At 41.4% G+C, this 19,092-nt stretch overlaps 1 protein-coding gene across 1 annotated transcript in view; it reads right to left on the reverse strand.

The window, feature by feature from the left end:
- ZFAT (zinc finger and AT-hook domain containing) overlaps nucleotides 1-19,092 on the reverse strand; it is a 131,557-nt gene that overhangs the window by 46,181 nt on the left and 66,284 nt on the right. Inside the window, exons 9-12 of the mRNA XM_087962218.1 lie at nucleotides 16,008-16,157; nucleotides 12,732-12,905; nucleotides 9,151-9,239; nucleotides 118-256 (exon numbers count right to left, since the gene is read on the reverse strand). Of these exons, the coding sequence (XP_087818344.1) occupies nucleotides 118-256; nucleotides 9,151-9,239; nucleotides 12,732-12,905; nucleotides 16,008-16,157 (552 nt within the window). The remainder of the gene's footprint in view (nucleotides 1-117; nucleotides 257-9,150; nucleotides 9,240-12,731; nucleotides 12,906-16,007; nucleotides 16,158-19,092) is intronic.

Genomic DNA, 19,092 nt, shown 5'->3' on the forward strand with positions numbered 1-19,092 from the left:
GAGGGAAGGAAAGGAAATCCATCATTCATCAATGGTCCAAAACATTCTCTCTATGAGAAAAGTAACTACAGGTGAAAGAAAAGGAAAATATCTATGTTTTCAAAACAGACAGGTTACCTTGTTGGAGAAGGGCTTCAGCTGCAAATTCACCAGAGCCTGCATTAACATATTCTTCACTGGGATGTTTCCTGTTATAATGTCTTTTGAGGGAACCAGATATGTTGCAGGAATAATGGCAGTGTGCGCAACGGAAAGGCTACAATTACAAAAGGAAATGAATTAATTATATCTGACTTCAAATGCTACACATCTTATTGTTAGGTTACCATAATCAGATTTAGATCTGTCTTGCTACGCGCATGTGAACAAGTAAACTTACCCCATTATGAAAACAAAACATATAACGGCAACATATCTTAGATTTTATTACCTTTTTATGCCCTGCAAAGTTTTACAACATGATGGAAAACTATCGGCACCAAACATTCAGTGAACTATTTATTTGCCATGATGGCTAAATTCTGCTCTCTTTCATAAAGGGATAGATTGCCAGAGCAAATAAATTTGGAAAAACAACTGCAACCTTTTTTATTGACTAAATAAATTACCCGGCAATAAAATTAATGCGCTGTGCTAATTTAGTGGCATACCTCCAAACGCAAAGAGACAGGGAAAGCAGAGTGTTGAACCCGTTCAAAAATGACTTCTAAAATGGGACTAATGTGAGCACAAATGCACCAGATGCAGAAATTGCTCACAAAAAAAGGCATTTGTTCCAAGAAGTCTTAAGCTGCAGAATTGCACTTTCACAGAGCCTCCAAGAAAGACAAATAAATAAGAAAGCTCACATGTTTCCATTCTCAGTTAATGTATGCCAAGTGTTTAATGCAGTTGGCACCCAAGATTTATATTTAGAAGGCCTGGACCGATTTTTGCTTGTTCAATATGTGAAGAGGAGTGTCATAATAACAAATTAGTGACTGAATATAGACTGTTATTGCTGCTGTTATTACTACTAGTATCATTCACTTCCTGCTTTTCTCCCAGAGCATTTTATCCCCATAATATCTCTGTAGAGAAGTAGATCTGAAAAAGAATGACTGGCCCATAAATTAAAGAACATTCTCTATCATTTTTTTTTATTTTTTGAAAAAATAAAAAATAAATTACCACAAAATACAGGCATTTATCAGAAAATAACTGTACCATACAATAAAACCTGAGCACATATTACCATCAAAATGGAAAGACATGAAGCATAACGCAGCATTTCATGTTGGGTGGGATATAAGGATTTGTGTAGTTTATCTAATGCAAGTAAAAAGAAACTCAAAACACCTTTTCCAGCAAGGAGTTTTCCCACTTAGATCTTGAAAAGAGTCTATTTCATCAATCTAATAGCAGGCCCCAATCGTTATCATAAATAAGAGACAGGTTCATATGGAAGGAAGTGGCCTTTACACAACCTCTAAAGAATCAGGTCTTTGGCATAATAATGTTGCCACCTTGAATTATGGAAGTCAGTGTCCAAGCATAGGGTACTCTGATCTTCCTCATGTACCTCTGACCAAAGTTTAATCACCATGTAGCTGAACTCTGGTCTTCCTCATGTACCTCTGACCAAAGTTTAATCACCATGTAGCTGAACTCTGGTCTTCCACATGTACCTCTGACCAAAGTTTAATCACCATGTAGCTAAGATTGTGACTCTCCGGTATCTGCCCCATGTAGATAACCTTAATTGGTTACAGATGTTTAATCTTAAATCACAGGGACAAGTCACCTTAGAAAGGGAATGAAGCATAGTAGGGATCCTAGACAGAAAGAGACACGTTGGTTCAAAGGGTGGATGAGTTTGTAGACCTATATCCAAGGTTTATGAAGCGACTGTGTGGCATAGATTATAATTACCCATCCACCATGAAGGAAAGCTTCCAGAAGTTTAAAAGAAACGATAGGTACATACATAACTATAATGGTGCTCTCCAAAGGTTTTAGCATTCAGGCTAGTAGGGGACTGAGATACATCTTGAAATTAGTAGTTTTCTTTGAGGACACTGCTCAGATTGTTCCAGAGATTCTATGCCAACATGACAGTGCAGTTTCATTAGACAAAGAGTCAGTGTAACCCAACTTCAAGACTTATCTGTTCTCAAGATGTCATACAACATAGAGTGGTTCCCACTTGGAGATGTGTCGCTTCTGAATTATTGTTGTTCAGTTGCTAAGTCATGCCTGACTTTTCACGACCCTATGGATCACAGCTTGCAAAAACCCCGTCCTCTATTGTCTCCTGGAGTTTTGCCTAAATTCATGGTCATTGCATTGATGACACTATCTAACCATCTCATCCTCTGCTTTTCCTCTTCTCCTTTTGCCTTCAATGGTTTCCCAGCATCATGGTCTTTTCCAGTGAGTCCTCTCTTCTCATTTGGTGGCCAAAGTATTTGAGCCTCAGTTTTAGTCTCTGTCCTTCCAAAGAACAGTCAAGATGGATTTCCTTTAGGATTGACTGATTGGCTCTCCTCCTTACAGTCCAAGGGGCTCTCAGGAGTCTTTTCCAGTACCAAAATTTGAAAGCATCAATTCTTTGGCGCTCAGCCTTCCTGTTGGTCCAACTCTCACAACCATACATCACTACCCTTCTGCATAGGGAAGCTCTGTTTTGTTTTGATAACTCACAGCCCTGAAAGTGTGTCTTCCATCTAAGCTTTTAATTTCATTAAAAATTCATGTATTTAATTTCCGATATTTGCACCTTTTGAAAAAAAAAGATGGGATAATAATCGAAGCACTCTATATTGTGTTGGAAAATTACTTTTTTTTTTTTTAACCTGTTCAGAATTCATCCGAAGAGATAAACAGATAAAAGATGGGCTTAAGATAGATTACAATGTCTGAAGACTCTTTCAAATCAAAGAGTTTTCAAACAATTTCAGAGGCAATTCTTTCATCTCTTGCATGCCGCCAGCTAATGATTCTGAAATGCTATTAGAAACTATGACCAGCCTTTATCTAGAGCTACAAATAACGGCTTCCTATTTGGCTAACCTAATTGCAATTAAATGTTCCAGTAATTAGCCTTTTAGAAGCTGAACTTGAGTGAAAGTTGGCTGTGCGGTCAGGCCCTTTACTCAATTCCTGAAGAACACAATTGTTTGAAGTTCTGCAATTATCTTAGAGGCAAACTAGCCTTATGGTCCACAACCACAATTGAACTCCAAAACTTCCATTGCTAAGCAAGGCAGTTGTTAAATGAGTTTTGCCCCATTTTTCAACCTGTCTGGCCACAATTGTTAAGTGAATCACTGCAGCTGCTAAATTAGTAACACAGTTGGTTAAGTAAATCCGACTCCCCCATTGACTTTGCTTGTCAGAAGGTCGCAAAAAGTGATCGCATGAACTCTGGGACACTGCAAAGGTCATAAATACGAACCCATTGCCAAGCACCCAAATTTTGATAATATGATCATGGGGATGTTGAAAAGGTCATAAATAAGTCGCTTTTTTCAGTGCCACTGAAACTTCAAATGATCACTAAATGAATCCGTGAGGGAGATGAGCGGTTTAAAAATGTGATAGATCAGATAGATAGATAGATAGATAGATAGATAGATAGATAGATAGATAGATAGATAGATAGATAGATAGATAGATAGACAGACACACACATAAATAGACAGACAGATTAGATTATAGATGATAAAGGGAAGAAGGTGGGAGGAAGGAAGGAAGGAAGGAAGGAAGGAAGGAAGGAAGGAAGGAAGGAAGGAAGGAAGGAAGGAAGGAAGGAAGGAAGGAAGGAAGGAAGGAAGGAAGGAAGGAAGATATCTTAAGAAAATCTTGGTCAATTCCATTGATACCAGGTAGGTAAGTAGGTAGATAGATAGGTAGGTAGATAGATAGATAGATAGATAGATAGATAGATAGATAGATAGATAGATAGATAGATAGATAGATAGATAGACAGATAGACAGACAGACAGACAGACAGACAGACAGACACATACTGGTATAAATAGACAGACAGATTAGATTATAGATGATAAAGGGAAGAAGAAGGAAGAAGGAGGAAGGAAGGAAGGAAGGAAGGAAGGAAGGAAGGAAGGAAGGAAGGAAGGAAGGAAGGAAGGAGGAAGGATTCCAGTAGGTAAGTAGGTAAGTGAGATAGATAGATAGATAGATAGATAGATAGATAGATAGATTATAGATAGATTATAGATGATAAAGAATGGAAGGAGGAGGGAGGGAGGGAGGAAGATATCTTAAAAAAATCTTGGTCAATTCCATTAATTCTAGATAGATAGATAGATAGATAGACAGATAATTTGTCAGAATTTTTGTTTTCATTATTGTCACATGTTTAGTCATCTTGCCTAGAACTGGCGAAGCAGTCTGAAGTTTGAAAATATCCCCACTCCCTAACTAAATAAAGGCATTCATTTCAGAGCTAATCCAGATGAAATGAAATGAATTATTTTTACTTTGTAAAAATAATCACTGCACAGAAATCAATTAGTGCAGATGTCCTACAAAATTCCCTTTGAAGGCCCCAAATAAATCCATGTTTGCTGATGAGAAAACTGAGCATGTTTTAACTTTTCTAAAACATGACCTGGGTGCACAAGAACTCTAAATATTAGACATTCGTGTTCCCATTTTATTAGCAAGGAACACAAAATGAACAAATGGGAGAAGTCGTAAGGTAAGAGGATTCTGGTGTGTTTAAGCCCACTTTGGGGGGAGCACAATGGCTCAATGATTAAGACCTTAGGCTTATTAGCTGGAAAACTGATAGCCCAAGTTCGAGACCCGAGCATCACTCGGCTGGGTGAGTCCCCCTAGCTCCTGCCCACCTAGCAGTTCGAAAGCATGAAAACATGAGTAGATAAATAGGTACCACAGAGCTATGGTTAGAATGCAGTATTGCAGGGTAATTCTGCCCACTGCCAGTTCGCCTCCTGACCAGCTCATGGTTCACTCAGCTTTCCATCCTTCCAAGGTTGCTAAAATGAGGACCCAGATAGTTGGGGGCAATATGCTGACTCTGTAAAATGCTGAAAGAGTGCTCTAAAGAAGGGGTCCCCAACCCTGGTGCTGGCCCATGGCACCATTCAGAACCAGGCCATGGAGGTGATGGGCAAGTGTGCGCACCTGCGTTTGTGAATGCGTGAGTGTGAAACCATCCCCTCTCTTCCCCCCTCATCAGTGTACCAAACTGGAAAAGTCGGAGACCGCTGTTGTAAACCATAATGCTGTAAAACATTATGAAGCAGTATATAAGTCTAAATGCTGTTGAGACCAATATATATATATATATATATTTGCTGACACTTTATTTAAACTAAATTTGTGTATCAAAGCATGACCTCTGTAGAAGCCATAAATAAAATGGTTTTTTAATTGCTTACAATCCTCCACTCTTGCTTCTTTCTGTTAACATTTTTTTAAGTCTCCACCTAGGAGAATTGAATATTATTTTTATATAAGATGACAATATAATATAGGGCATAATACATTAAATTAAAATAAAACCATAATAAAATCACCGTGATATGGAGCCATACAATTGCAATAGGATAGACCAACCTTTTGACGCCGCAGCCCGGTACCGGCATCAGCTGGGCGCCGCGCCCAGTACCGGCATCAACTGGGTGCCGCCATCTTTTGGCGAAAAAGTGCCCGGTGACCTCACTGGAAGCACTTTTCGCAAAAGATGGCGGCGCCAGCGCTCCAGTGAGCTTTTGGGCAAAATGGCTTTCTACCCGGAAAAGCTCACCGGAAGCACTTTTTACCAAAAGATGGCGGCGCCCAGCAACCAGCGGCCCGGTAAGAGTTGTTCCGCGGACCGGTATCGGTCCGCGGACCGGCGGTTGGGGACCCTGGGATAGATGATAGAATTCATAACTGAAAATAATTTAGGTAAGAGCACCTATGTAGGAAGGGTTTGGGATGAAAATAACATTTTTTTTATTAGTGGTTATTAGTGTATAGGTAACCCTCAACTTAAAACCCTAACGGAGCCTGCCCATTATGGTTTCAAGTCTTGACGGTCATCTCATATTGGGGAACAGCCTTCTGCTCTGCTGAATGGCCACAAGATTATTCCGTAGCAGACCCTGATCCTGGGTTATTCTTTGTAGTAAAGTGCCCCTAGAATTAAACTTTCCATAATGCTGACAAGACAGTCAAGATGTTTTTCATTCTCTCAGGCTTTTTAATCAATTAATGTTTAATGTTTAATCTATTAATGTTTAATCCATTAAACATATTTGCTGCTTAGAAATGTATTAACTATGCTGGCTGTTGCTATAATCGTTTTACGGTTATCTACTTTAATTATTGTGCTTTAATGTTTTATTTTCATTTTTCATAATTGTACTTGGTGCCCATTAACACGGCGCGACCTGCCCCAGGAAACTTTGGGTTTGAAGGAAAGCATATAAACATTTAAAATAAATAAGTAATAAGTAATAGATTATAAATGAAATCTTGCTCTGATGCTGAAATTAGCAATCGAGGCCCTATCTTTCCCTTTGCTAAAATATTTAAGTGATGACTTCAAACAAGGATCCTTTTGATAGTAGTAGCCACTCCACACTCTACTATTAATAGCTTACTTATTTCACCAGGAATATAGCTGTGATTCTGAGTGTGATTTAGAAATGCTTCTGACAGATTTATCAATATGTATATAAATATATATGTATGCATTTCTTTGATGCGGTTTAATTTCATCTTGTGTAGCTTTGTAAAGGCACTTTAAAGTGTCACAGATCAGCTTGTAAGACAGACATTCCTTGATCTATTTACCAAATGAAATAAACTGCCTTGCTCCTATCTGTTGCCTTCGTAAAAATAGTTTTTGCTATGTTTTTCCTTTCCAAACATTCTCAGATTTGCCCCTAGAGAAATGAGCAAGCACCTCAAGTTTCTAACCTTCCCAGTTGGAAGATAGATGTGAAGATCTCAACTGAACCTTTGGAGAAAGGATGTCAGCCAAAAAAGGAAGATTCTTTAAAATAAATATCTAAAAACTCTTAATTCCATTAGACAGTAAAGCTGGCTAACAACAGTACCATAGTAAGCCGAAAAGAGGTTCACAGTTGGTGTGAGCTTCCTAATGCCATCCCACAAGTTCTCTTACTTACTATAAAGACATTTCTTGGATTTTGAATTCTCAAAGTATCTCAGACTCCCCTGTATCATAGCCTGGATCCAACTTTACCTTTTTATTAAAATATAAAACATAATGTGAACACTGTACAAGTAGTTTTCGACTTATGACCTGTTGCTTGGCGACTGTTCAATGGTGCAACTGCCTCCCCTCAGAAGTATTTACAACCTGGTTTTGGCAGTTGCTTCTCCGTGGTCATATGACCGTATATATTGAGCATTTGTCAACCAGCCTACATTTATGGGCACTTGTGGTCACACGACATTTTTACGACCTTTTGCTGAAAAGTGACATTTGCTTCCGTTTTTCGGTAAAAATAGCCTATAGCAGCGATGGCTAACCTTTTCCACGTTACGTGCCAAAAGCGTGCGTGCATGCATACATGGTGCATGCACACGCAATCCCCCGGCCTCTTGTGCATGCGCACACAATCCCCTCGGCACGGCGTAAACCTCTGCGCATGTGCACGCATCTTCCACATGCATGTCTCCCCCCCATGCATGTGCAGCAGATACCCAACAGTCAGCTGGCTGGCAGGGGGCATGCACGCATGCGCAGTGGGGCTCTTCCGGGTGACCTCTCTCATGCTGGCAGAAATGGCTCTGCGTGCCACTTCCGGCACGTGTGCCATAGGTTCATCGTCAGCGGCCTCTAGCAAACTGTGGGTTTGCTTTAAGATCATCCCCATTTACTTACCGTATTTGCCGGCGTATAAGATGACTTTTTTGCCCTGAAAAAGATGCCTCCAATTGGGGGTCCTTATATGCCGGGTCGCCTTATACGCCGGCAAATAGTAATTGGGAAGCACTGTGGCTGCCACGGGCTGAGGCATCTTTAGCATCGTGGAATGGATCCGTGAGCTGAGTGGAGCTTCTTCAGCTTTTCTCAGGCTCCCACGCCGGGGCTCCGCTGAGGTATCCGGCTGGGGCTGTCAGGAGTTTGCTGGCGTGGCTCAGGCGGCCCAGTCCCGCGTTGCCTCGGGAAGGAAAGGCAAAAGGAAGAGCCGCGGCGGCGCTTGCAATGGCAGCAGCGGCTCCTGGTTTTGCCTTTCCTTCCCGAGGCAATGCGGACTGGAGCCGCGCTGAGCCGCGCCAGCGGTAACAACTCCTGACAGTCCCAGCTGGATACCTCAGCGGAGCCCGGGCGGTGCGAGCCTAGTTTCCTTGGGAGCTGGGAGAAGGCTGGCTGCTCCTTTCAGCTTCACGGATTCGCTTTCCACGGTAGACAAAAGTGCCTCAAAAAAAAAAAAAAAGTGCAAAAGTGGAAGGCGTGCGGAAGAGGGGCGAGTATATAACAAACTATTTTGAGTGGAAATGTTGGGGGTCGCCTTATACGCCGGTCGGTCTTATACACCGGCATATACGGTAACCACCATCACAAAAAAGGTAATAATAAAAATAATATAATAATAATAAAACAAAAAAGGTCTGGTGACCCACATTACAATCCTTAATCATAACGGGCAGGTCCATTACAATCAAAGGTGGTATTCAGTCGGATTCGGACCAGTTCTGGCGTACCGGTAGCAGAAATTTTGAGGAGTTCAGAAAACCGACAAACACTAGCTCTGAGTGGCCCCGCCCACCCGCACCCGCCGTTACCTCTCCTATATTCCCTTGTTTTTTTAGCTCAGCTGATTCGCGTGGCAGAGCAGATTGCTGCACCTCAGCTGAGGTAAAAAAACAGCTCAGCGAAGCGCACATGCATAGAACCACTCATAAAACTGGTAGGACATAATTTGGAAACCCACCACTGATTACAGTCGTAAGTAGAGGACTCCCTATATCAAAATGAAAGAATGCAAATTCCTACCTCGTTCCAGCAGGTTGGCTAAAAGTTAAAACTGCTCTGCTTCAGTTCCAGAATTGATTGAGAGGCTGTTGAATTGTAACCCTGAAACCTTGGGCTCTCGGGCATAGCAGCAGTTCAGTGAATCACATTTACCAAACAAGACCCGGTGACAGGCATCTTACCTTGAAGGAGGCGTGCTGTTCCATGTGCCTCAGAAGCTGTGGCTTTTGGGCCGCCGTATAATCACACACTGTGCACTTGAACTGTTTTCCTGAAACAAAAAGGTGGAGAAGTTGAGATCCCAACAGGGAAAAGAATATAATACGCTGAAGTGAACTTGTTGACGGTTGAGGAGCAATTTCTCTCAGGCATAAAGGATTAGACTCTCAAAGAGGTCTCCATAAACTGAGAAAAATAAAGGGGAAACGAGAAAAAAAAAATCTGGGCTCGAATTGTAGTAAATCAAGGACTTCTTGTATGCCGATAAAAACAAGAAAAAATACCCAGTTCTTGCATGAGTGGAAACAATTAAATCAAGTTGATGTAATCGATTCCACTCATCCAAGAACTGGTTTTTTTTCCCCCACACCTGCACTTTGAGCTGGAAACAAATTTGCATGTGCAAAACAAGAAAGAAGTCAAGGAAATGGTTTGACCTGCTTGCTGGAGAAGATGGACAGATGGTGATAAGCAACAGGGAGGAGGCTGAACTGCTTAACTGTTATTTTACATACATCTTTTCATGCACCAAAAAAAGTGACCTGATTTGTCGAAAGCTGCACAACAGGGGACAGAAGAGAAATGTTGGCCAAACTACAAGTTTTGAGATTGGTTCTCCACTGCATGGATATTTTTAATATTCTTCCCTCCAGCAAATATATATATATATGTTAAAACTTTTATGTCAAAAAGTCCTCGACTGTATAGCAGCGTCCAATACTACTATGACACAAAGTAAATTTGTTCCTCTTCACTCATCATTTTCAGCATTCTTTCTTTTTTTTTTTTTTGGCAGAATAAGAATGGTTTAGTATTTAGAGAGCATATTTAAACCCACACAGAGATCTGATCTACTCCCACTCTTCCTATAGAACCAGGAGGGAGAAATGCTGTTTGAAATCCTTTCAGAAAGAGCTGTCAAAAACTTGTGCAAGAAAAAAAAAAAAGGCAGATTTCCACTAATGTGAAGAAAACTACTTCCTAAATTTGAAATTGCTGCAGAAAGTTGGGAGCAGCTTATGCAGAAGATGACAGTTTTCCTATTATACAAAACCCAACAAAATTTGATGCTTAAATATTCTTGATCCTTCTGAAGAGAGAAAAAGTCAGGTTTTGTTGAACATCACTATTGTTGTGAGCCGTAATGAAGTCAGGCAGTGAGGTGTTATGTCAGGAGATGCTTCTGGCTTAGAATATCGAAGTGAGTGAAGTAAGTCAAGTACACAGTAGAGTAAAGTAGAGTAGAGTAGAGTAGAGCAGAGCAGAGCAGAGCAGAGCAGAACAGAACAGAATAGAATATAATTCTTTATTGGCCAAGTGTGGTTGGACACACAAGGAATTTCTCTTGGTGCAAATATTCTCAGTGTACATAAAAGTAAAGATACATTCTTCAAAAGTCAAGAATCATAAGGTACAACACTTAATGATAGTCATAGGGTACCATAAGCAATCCAATCATACTAGGAAACAGTCAATATAAATCATAAGGATACAAGCGACCAAGTTACAGTCATACAGTCACAAGTGTGAGGGGATGGGTGATAAGGAGTGATGAGAAGATTAATAGTAATAGTAGTGCAGAATTTGTAAATAGTTGGACAGTGTTGAGGGAATTATTTGGTTAGCAGAGTGAGGGCATTCGGGAAAAAACTCCCCTTGTGTCTAGTTGTTCTGGTGTGCAGTGCTCTATAGCGTCGTTTTGAGGGAAGGAGTTGAAACAGTTTATGTCCAGGATGTGAGGGTATGTAGATATAGGACTATCTACTGTATACTATTAGTATACAGTATAGTCCTTGACTTACTATTGTTAATTGAATCTGGAATTATGGTTGTTAAGTTGTACCAGCCATTAAGTAACTGTGCCTGATTTTATGACCTGTAATCATTATTATGCAAACTCCATCGCTGTTCCTTTCCATACAATGATAAAACCTGGTCACGTGACTGCAAGGTGCTGTCAATGACCATAAACATGCCTGTGTTGCTAAGCACCCAAATTACGGTCATATGACCATGGTGGGGAACCGTTGGAACTTTGGAATAGGGTCATAGGTTGCAACTTTGAATGGTCATTAAGCAACTAGTTGTAAGCCAAGGAGTACCAGTAGTTAATTAGAGTAGGGCAAACCACCGACAAAATACAGGTAGTCCTTGACTTGCAACAATTCTTTTAGTGGTCAGTCAAAGTTACAACAGCCCTGAAAAAAGTAACTTATGACCATTTTTCACACTTAAACAATCATTGTAGCATCCCTGTGGTCATGTAATCAAAATTCACTCTTGGCAATTTGCACACATTTATGACATTCACTTTAACAACCATGTTCCTAACTTAACGGTAGAGATTCATTAAAAACAACAGGGGCAAAAAAGGTTGGGAAACTCACTTAACAACTGTTTCCCTTGGCAACACAAATTTGGGCCTCAATTCTGGTCGCAAGTTGAGGACTCCCTATAATGTGAAACTGAAAAAAATAAAATAAAAAAATAAAAGCACCTGTCTGCTCTGAGGAAGCTTGGCTGATACTTTGACTGCTCTTTTCTGTCTCTATATATTGAATATTTTTTTAAAAAAAAACCCAACAACAACCCTGTCATGCCCCTGTCGGAATCTGATTCCGAGCGGGAGGCCGAGCAGCTGACAGGGAGTGGGAATGTGGCTCCGTTGGCTGTGGAAGAAACTGGGGAAGGGCACAGTTCAGTTGGCAGAGCAGGGGAGAGGTAGAGCAGGGCAGAGGGAATTCAGACGAAGACCCAGGCCCACCTCCTCTTCATCCTAGGGCACGCAGGGAGGAACGGAGAAGGGAGCAATGTGAGTTGTGTGGCTTACAGGGGAGGAAAGGGCCCTGATTCCCTTCATTAGCTGCAGCTGGGAACACACTGTTTAAAAAGGGAGATTGCGCACAGCAACTTGTTGGAAGCAAATAGTGAGTTATCTTTTATTGTTGAGGCTTATCTGGCATCTTCCCAACTGTGTGTGTTTTGTTGACCTTTGAATTCTGCAATTCCTTATCCAACCCTACCCAGTTAATTGCTCCAGTGTGGTTTGTGTGGATTTTTATTTACAGTTTATATGTACTTTGTTTTAGGACTGAATTTCCTCCACTTAAAGGCTGTTCTTGGGAGAGGTTTTTTTCTCCAGCCAAAGGTAACTGGACATTGGGGGCAAAACTGGAGGTATTAAAGGGACTTTTCTTACTTATGTGACTGTGTTGCCTTGTGCCACGCCCCAGATCATCACAAACCCTCTGGAACTTGTCAGACTCTGCCTGTTGCAGTCAAATTCTACAAATGGTGCATGAATATTGTCACAGAAGCTTTCTATGAACCTGCCAGTGCAAGGACCTTTCATACGAGTCAAAAGAATGACAGAAATGTCTTACTGAGAACATTTGTCCCTCAAAGTATGCTTGTGTGGTTGGCCCTAAGCGTCGGCCCATCTGCTAAATTAAGACTAAACAAGGCCTTTCCATGCGCATCCTTTAATTACACCTTCGTTTGCCATCTGGAACAACGTTTCCAAACCTGACCCAGAGCTACTCACCATCAGTAGTGTGAAGGAGTTTATGGCTCTTCAAGGTGCCTTTCGATTTGAACTTCTTCCCGCACCTGTCGCACAGGTGTGTCTTCTCGGTGCTGTGGCGATTCATGTGAGCTTTGAGGTTGCTTTTGCTGCGAGTAGCGTATTCGCATAGAGAGCATTTGAATGGCTTGATGCCTACAGGGAGAGAAACCGTTTTAGGCAGTCAGTCTTTTTCCAGCTCGAACAGGATGACAGAGAATGTTTTCAGGGGACATTCCATCCAGCTGGTTGACAATTTGGGGGCTGCATTTACAATGTATTTTTTTTGGGGGGAGACATCAAATTGTGGAGGACTATTTTAGGACTTCATCTCCTTACAAAAAACAAATAAGCAAAATTGTACCGTGGAACTCCACGGTAGCATATGCATATGTATGTACAGAGGCTGATGGCTATAAGCCATGGATTAGATAGTGTTGCCACCACTACAATATCAGACAAAATGGGGAAGAAAAATTCTATTTCGGATTGTGCCAGAAGAGAAATAATTTGTACCTGCTGATTTCACCACCTTGACCTGTCTCAATCCTCTCCCATTCACACCAACCTTTAATGATTCTAGAGCGATGCTTAATGGTTGGGTTTGCATAACATCTTTGAGTATTGTTGCTCCAGCAAATCAAGGAAGTGCCAACAAACTAACAGTAAACAGCCCAAAGAAAGAACCAACAAAATCACTCCCACCAACCCTTGACAGGGCAAAACACTAGCATATAAAATGAAAGCAAACCCCACTCCCTACTAACACTGATGATGTTACCTAGCTTGGTAATGAAATGTCTGCAAGAAAGCAACCAAGCTCAGAGAGCACCGAGGACCCCACAGTTTAACCTTGAGCTACAAATATTATTTTCTATCAGAATCCTTGAGTAGGCTAAATGATTCTGTGCATCCTAGCATCTAAAACACGGGTGTCAAAACTTTTGGCTTGCCTGGGTCACATATAAAGTATATAATATAGTTAATGTACATATATAAATAACATAATGTGAAAAGTTTATGATATTGTGTGGCTGCTATCCAGGGCTTTGGCTTGTGAACTGCTGGCTGGACATACCTGATCTAGAGCATAAAGTAACAATCATGGCTTATTTTTCTGGACATATTGTAACTCATGTAAACTCATGTAAACTCATGCAAGTGGTTTTAAGTTTTATTTTATTTTACTTCTGTTCCTTGCTCAGAGTCCCTTGTTCAAGTGGGCAGCCACATAAATTGGATAAATAAACAGATATTGTGTTCTGTTTATTTAAGTATAGGACTTAAATGCTACGTGAATTCAAGTCATTCTTTTCTGCTTTACCGTTCTCTCTTACCCATCTCTTTTTCTTTGAGCTGTAATTATAGATTTCAAGTTCCTTGAATAAGAGTGCATTGTTTTGCGATTTGTAGAGTGCCATGCACTTTTATGCAGAGAGGGAGGGAGGGAGAAGTAATAGCTAAGCACACTGAATTTTGTTGCCTTTTTTGTGTGGCCAGCAGCTTTGAAAAATGTGAGAATATTAAAAATCCTTCGCAAATGGCAATATGCTAATTTAACATTTTGTTTGTAGGTACATATCAAGAAAAAAATCACTTGCTGGTCTAATCTTGATTCATTAATTTAGCAATAAAAGAGATTCAGCGTATTGATTCCTGAATAACTGTGGACTTCAGCTGCTGAGACAGAAAACCACAAAACGTATAGCCTGAATGAGATGAGCCACAAACAACTGATTTATAGAGTGTTAATTCCAAAATAGGATACAGGAAGGAGTTCTGAAAACTGATGATATGACATACTGAAGCAATAAAATAGAGCTAGGGAAGACATTGTATTATAAATACTGTACTGTAAATGAAGAATGCATTACACAACATCAATGTTGGGAATTAAAGATTAACCCTGTGCTACTGAGCTGCCTGCTAGATTTTGCATCAGATCAGACAGCCTTTTAAATAATGTAGAAGTGTTGTTATAGTTAAAATATGTTTATATCTGCAAAGTTCTGTGAAGTGGTATATAAGCCAAGTCTACGCGCTGTTGCTATTGACTATATGATGCAATATGAAAGAAAAACAAATTCAGCAGATGATAATAGTTATCCAATGAACCCTGATGTGGACTGTGCTTTGAATTCTCCGTGCTTCAGTTGACTTTGTGACACTGATATCCTACCTTGATTATTTTTATAAATAACACAAGGCATAGATAGCATAGAACAGTGGTTCCCAACCTTTTTTTCGCCCCGCACCCCTAAAGAAATTTCACTCGAACCTCGCACCCCCTGAAATTTAGACTTTAGGAACTACTGAACGCGTTAAATATATGGTAGGATTGAATCTTTTCAGCTATGTATGTGACGGCCACTAAATAACGATACTTAACTCTAAAATGAAAACAAAGTTAATCCATTGCATAATAAATAAAAATGCCAACATATAGCCAATATCCTATTATTTACCTGGACTTTTCTCGCACCCCCTGGAATATCGTCTTGCACCCCAGGTTGGGAACCCCTGGCATAGAATAACAAGAGTTGGAAGGGACCTTGGAGGTCATCTAGTCCAACCCCCTGCTCGAGCAGGGGAGTCTATTCCAAATATTCGCCTCTACCCTAGGACTGAACACATAGCCTCCTGATCGTGAGGCGAGAGCTCCACCTCTAGGCCACCAGAGCTGCAGTGAACATATCCAACATCTTCCTCCTCTTATTTTCCCCACAATAACTCTGTGAAGTGGACTGAGCTGAGAGGGAGTGATTGGCCCAAAGTCACCCAGGTGGCTTTCATGTCTAAGACAGGACTAGAACTCACCATCTCCTAGTTGATTGGCCCAAAGTCAGCTTTTTTTCCCCTAAGGCGGGACTACAACTTACCAACTCCTGGTTATTGGTCCCAAATCACCTCAGCTTTTATGGCTGAGGCAGGATTTGATGTGATTTTGTTTATCATTTATATCAGGGTGTCAACCTTGGCAACTTTAAGACTTGTGGACTTCAACTCCCAGAATTCCTCAGCCAGCTATGCTGGCTGAGGAATTCTGGGAGTTGAAGTCCACAAGTCTTAAAGTTGCCAAGGTTGACACCCTAATTTATATACTGGTTGAAGGGCTGAAATAAAAGGGCTGAAATAGGAACAGCTTCATTGTATGCATTTCTATCAGAATATGTCATGTTTGCTCCCCAGGTTTTTGCCTTTCTCACTGGCAAATTACTGCAATTATGGACAGACAGGCCCTCGCTACATCCCATTTACCTTCATGAGCCCAAATATGACGCTGGAGATCCGATCCGTTCTTCATGAAATAAAAATTGCAATAAGGGCATTTCACAGCTCGTTTTCCGATAAGTCCTTTGAGCTGAACTCTCCTGCCAACAATCTTGGAAATCGTGTGCATAGACACCTCTGAGAATGAGAGGGGAGGTGGAGTTGGGGAAGGAAAGAAAAAAGCAGAAAAGGGGAAGGAAAAAAAAAAAGAAGGTAAGCACTTGCCATTAGGGAAGATGCTTTCAGAAACCAATAAAATATAGATTGTTTTGACTGCTGCTTGTTGAATCTTTTCAGGAGTTTTCCTTTTCGTGGGTTTTGTTTTCCCCAGGTAAGATCTGAACTTGAAAGAAAGAGCCTCATTAATGGAGGTTTTTTTTCTTCCCAGCATTGGTCAATCCATTTGTGTATTATGCTGTTTTCTCTACTCTTTGAGCGACAAATTAGAGACTGGTTGGGCTGTTGGTGCAGAAATTGGCTTTTTTTGTCTCTCTCTCTCTCTGTGTTCTCTCGCAGGAAGCCTTCTCAAACAGTAAACACCTAAGCAAGGGCAGCTTCACTAACCAAATATTTATGAGCTTTAATAGTCTCCGAGAGCTGCTAACATTTGCTCAAGGTTTCACCCAGGATTTCCGGAAGGGATGGGAATTCTAAATAAATACCTTGTTAACAACTGCAAAAGGCCTAAAAACCCAGATGGGATGGTATAATTGCCAGAAAAAGAAGGATGCATTATTCCGACTCAGTGAGGGAGAATAACCAAACGTAAGCACGTGCCCTACCTTGACAAGGACGCATATACAGGTAGTCCTCCAGTTACAACTATAATGGAGCTTGGCCAGGCGTGGGATTCAAATTAGTTTACCACCGGCTTGGTGGGTGTGGCTTGGTGGGCATGCTTTCTGCGTGCACAGAGTCTTTCCTACTGACCTTCTCCTGCACTCCTGCGTTCTCCCTGTGTCTTCAACAGCTGACGCGCGGCAATCCGCTGTGCCGCACAATGCAGCTGAGTGTCAAAAGTAGGAAATAATGGAGCCGGGGTAGGTGGATGGACCCAGCAGCTGATAGTCGGAGTGAACCAGTTCGCTCCCAGATGATTTTGGGTGCTACCGGTTCGGCTGAACCGGGCCGAACCAGTAGAATCCCACCCCTTATGGTTGAAAGTCGTGATAGTCATAATCGGGTCGCCCATTATGTTTTGTGGCAATTGTCAAGTCAACAGCATGGGCGTTAAGCTAACCAATGCCAAAAACTGGAAGGAAATGCTGGGTTTTTGGCAAAACCATTGTAAAATCCAGTTACATGACCATGGGATGCTGCAAACAGCCATAACTGCAAGGCTGGTTGTTAGGTATGTGTGATCTGGGGGTGGGAAAGGGCAGCCATCGGAGCTCGGTATCAACACTTTGAACATAGGTCGTAAGGAGCTTTTCTGGGGTCTGTTGCTAAGCAACCCATCGTAAGTCGAGAATTACCTTTACAAGTAGTCCTTGACTACGAACACAACTCAGCCCAAAATTTCTGTAGCTAGTAAGAAAGCGGTTAAGTGAGTTTTGTCCCTGTCAGCCTCCCAGAATTCTTCCTGACATCTTTGACTGCTTGGCTCTTGTCGGCTGCCATGGAAATGGGGGGAGGGATAATTGGGCCTCATGGGGGGAAGGGTGCTGGAGATTGAAGTTGTGTGAATTGTAAAAGCTGGGATGCTTTTTTGCTTACTGCGCAAATGCAGCCACTTGTCTTTTCTCGGCCAAGGTCAACCGCCTCGGCATACCAGGTGTATGAGACGCCACCTGAAGATGTAACCCACGTGACATTACACACACCTCAGATTGGATGTCCAGTTTGGGGGTGGGGACTTGGGATAACTTTCTATATGTAATTTCCATGCCTTTTGCCTCAGATCTTGTTTTTCCTTTGTTGCTATCACTTCAGTAAAATTACTTTGCTCTATAAAAATGCCGTCTAAGGATTATTTCTTGGATTTTGAATGAAGGCTCATCTGATAGTCCCTTTTTATGACCTTTCTTGTCAAAGTTGCTAACTGAATCACTGCAATTGTTATTAACACCATCATTACGTGAATCTGGCTTCCCCACTGACTGACTTTGCTTGTCACATGGTCACAAAAGGGGATTACATGACCCCGGGACACTGTAAGCATCACAAATATGAACCAGTGGTCAAGCCTCTGAATTCATGTGACTGTGGGGATGCTGCAATGGTCACTGTAAGTGTGAACAATGGTCATAAAACATTTTTTCAATTCCACTGTAACTTCAAACAGTCACTAAATGAATGGTTGTAAGTCAAGGACTGCCTGTTCAATCATAGGGAGTTCATACAAGGGACGCAAATTCCCACAACGATTTGAAGTCACTTTTTCCAGCATCACTGTCAACTCATAAAACATTCCTATGCCTGTTTTAGTAGTTGCCATAAAAAAGAAAGTGGGGGGAGTAAGAAAATCTGGAAGAGCAGTGTAGCAGTTTGAAAGCGGAAGTACATTCCAACTCTTATCTTTAAAAGATTATAACTAAAGTACCAGAGGTTTTGCCTGCGAATATATTTAATTGGAGAACGTGAATGATGACACCCAGTCCTTGAACGTGCTCAATTGGAGAATCTGGTTTGTGAGACACCCAGGGGGGAGGGGGAAACAGATTAACAGATAATCAGGGTTGGAAGGGACCTTGTAGGTCATCTAGTCCAACCCCCGCCCAAGCGGGAGACCCTACACCATTTCTGACAAATGGCAGTCCAAACTCTTCTTGAAGGTCTCAAGTGATGGCGCTCCCACAATTTTCGAGGGCAACTTCTGTTCCATTGGTTGATTGTTCTCACTCAAACAGGCTCACAGGTGACTGTAAATTACGTATGCCAAAGTTGGCTTCATACAGGGCAGTGCCAGTATGTCGCCTCAATTAAATCCTTTGAAGTTTGGCTCAAGAATCATGATTTAATTAGGGCAATTGCTGGAATCCTGACAGCAAGCCAACTCTGGCATACGTAATTTACAGTCACCTATATCGGGATGATGGCCCATCATGCTGCCCAGTCATTGTTACTCTGTAGG

The sequence above is a fragment of the Notechis scutatus genome, chromosome 3, assembly GCF_049901735.1.
Source record: "Notechis scutatus isolate UNSWTSFEM ecotype Mainland chromosome 3, rNotScu1.2, whole genome shotgun sequence".
Lineage (NCBI taxonomy): Eukaryota > Metazoa > Chordata > Lepidosauria > Squamata > Elapidae > Notechis > Notechis scutatus.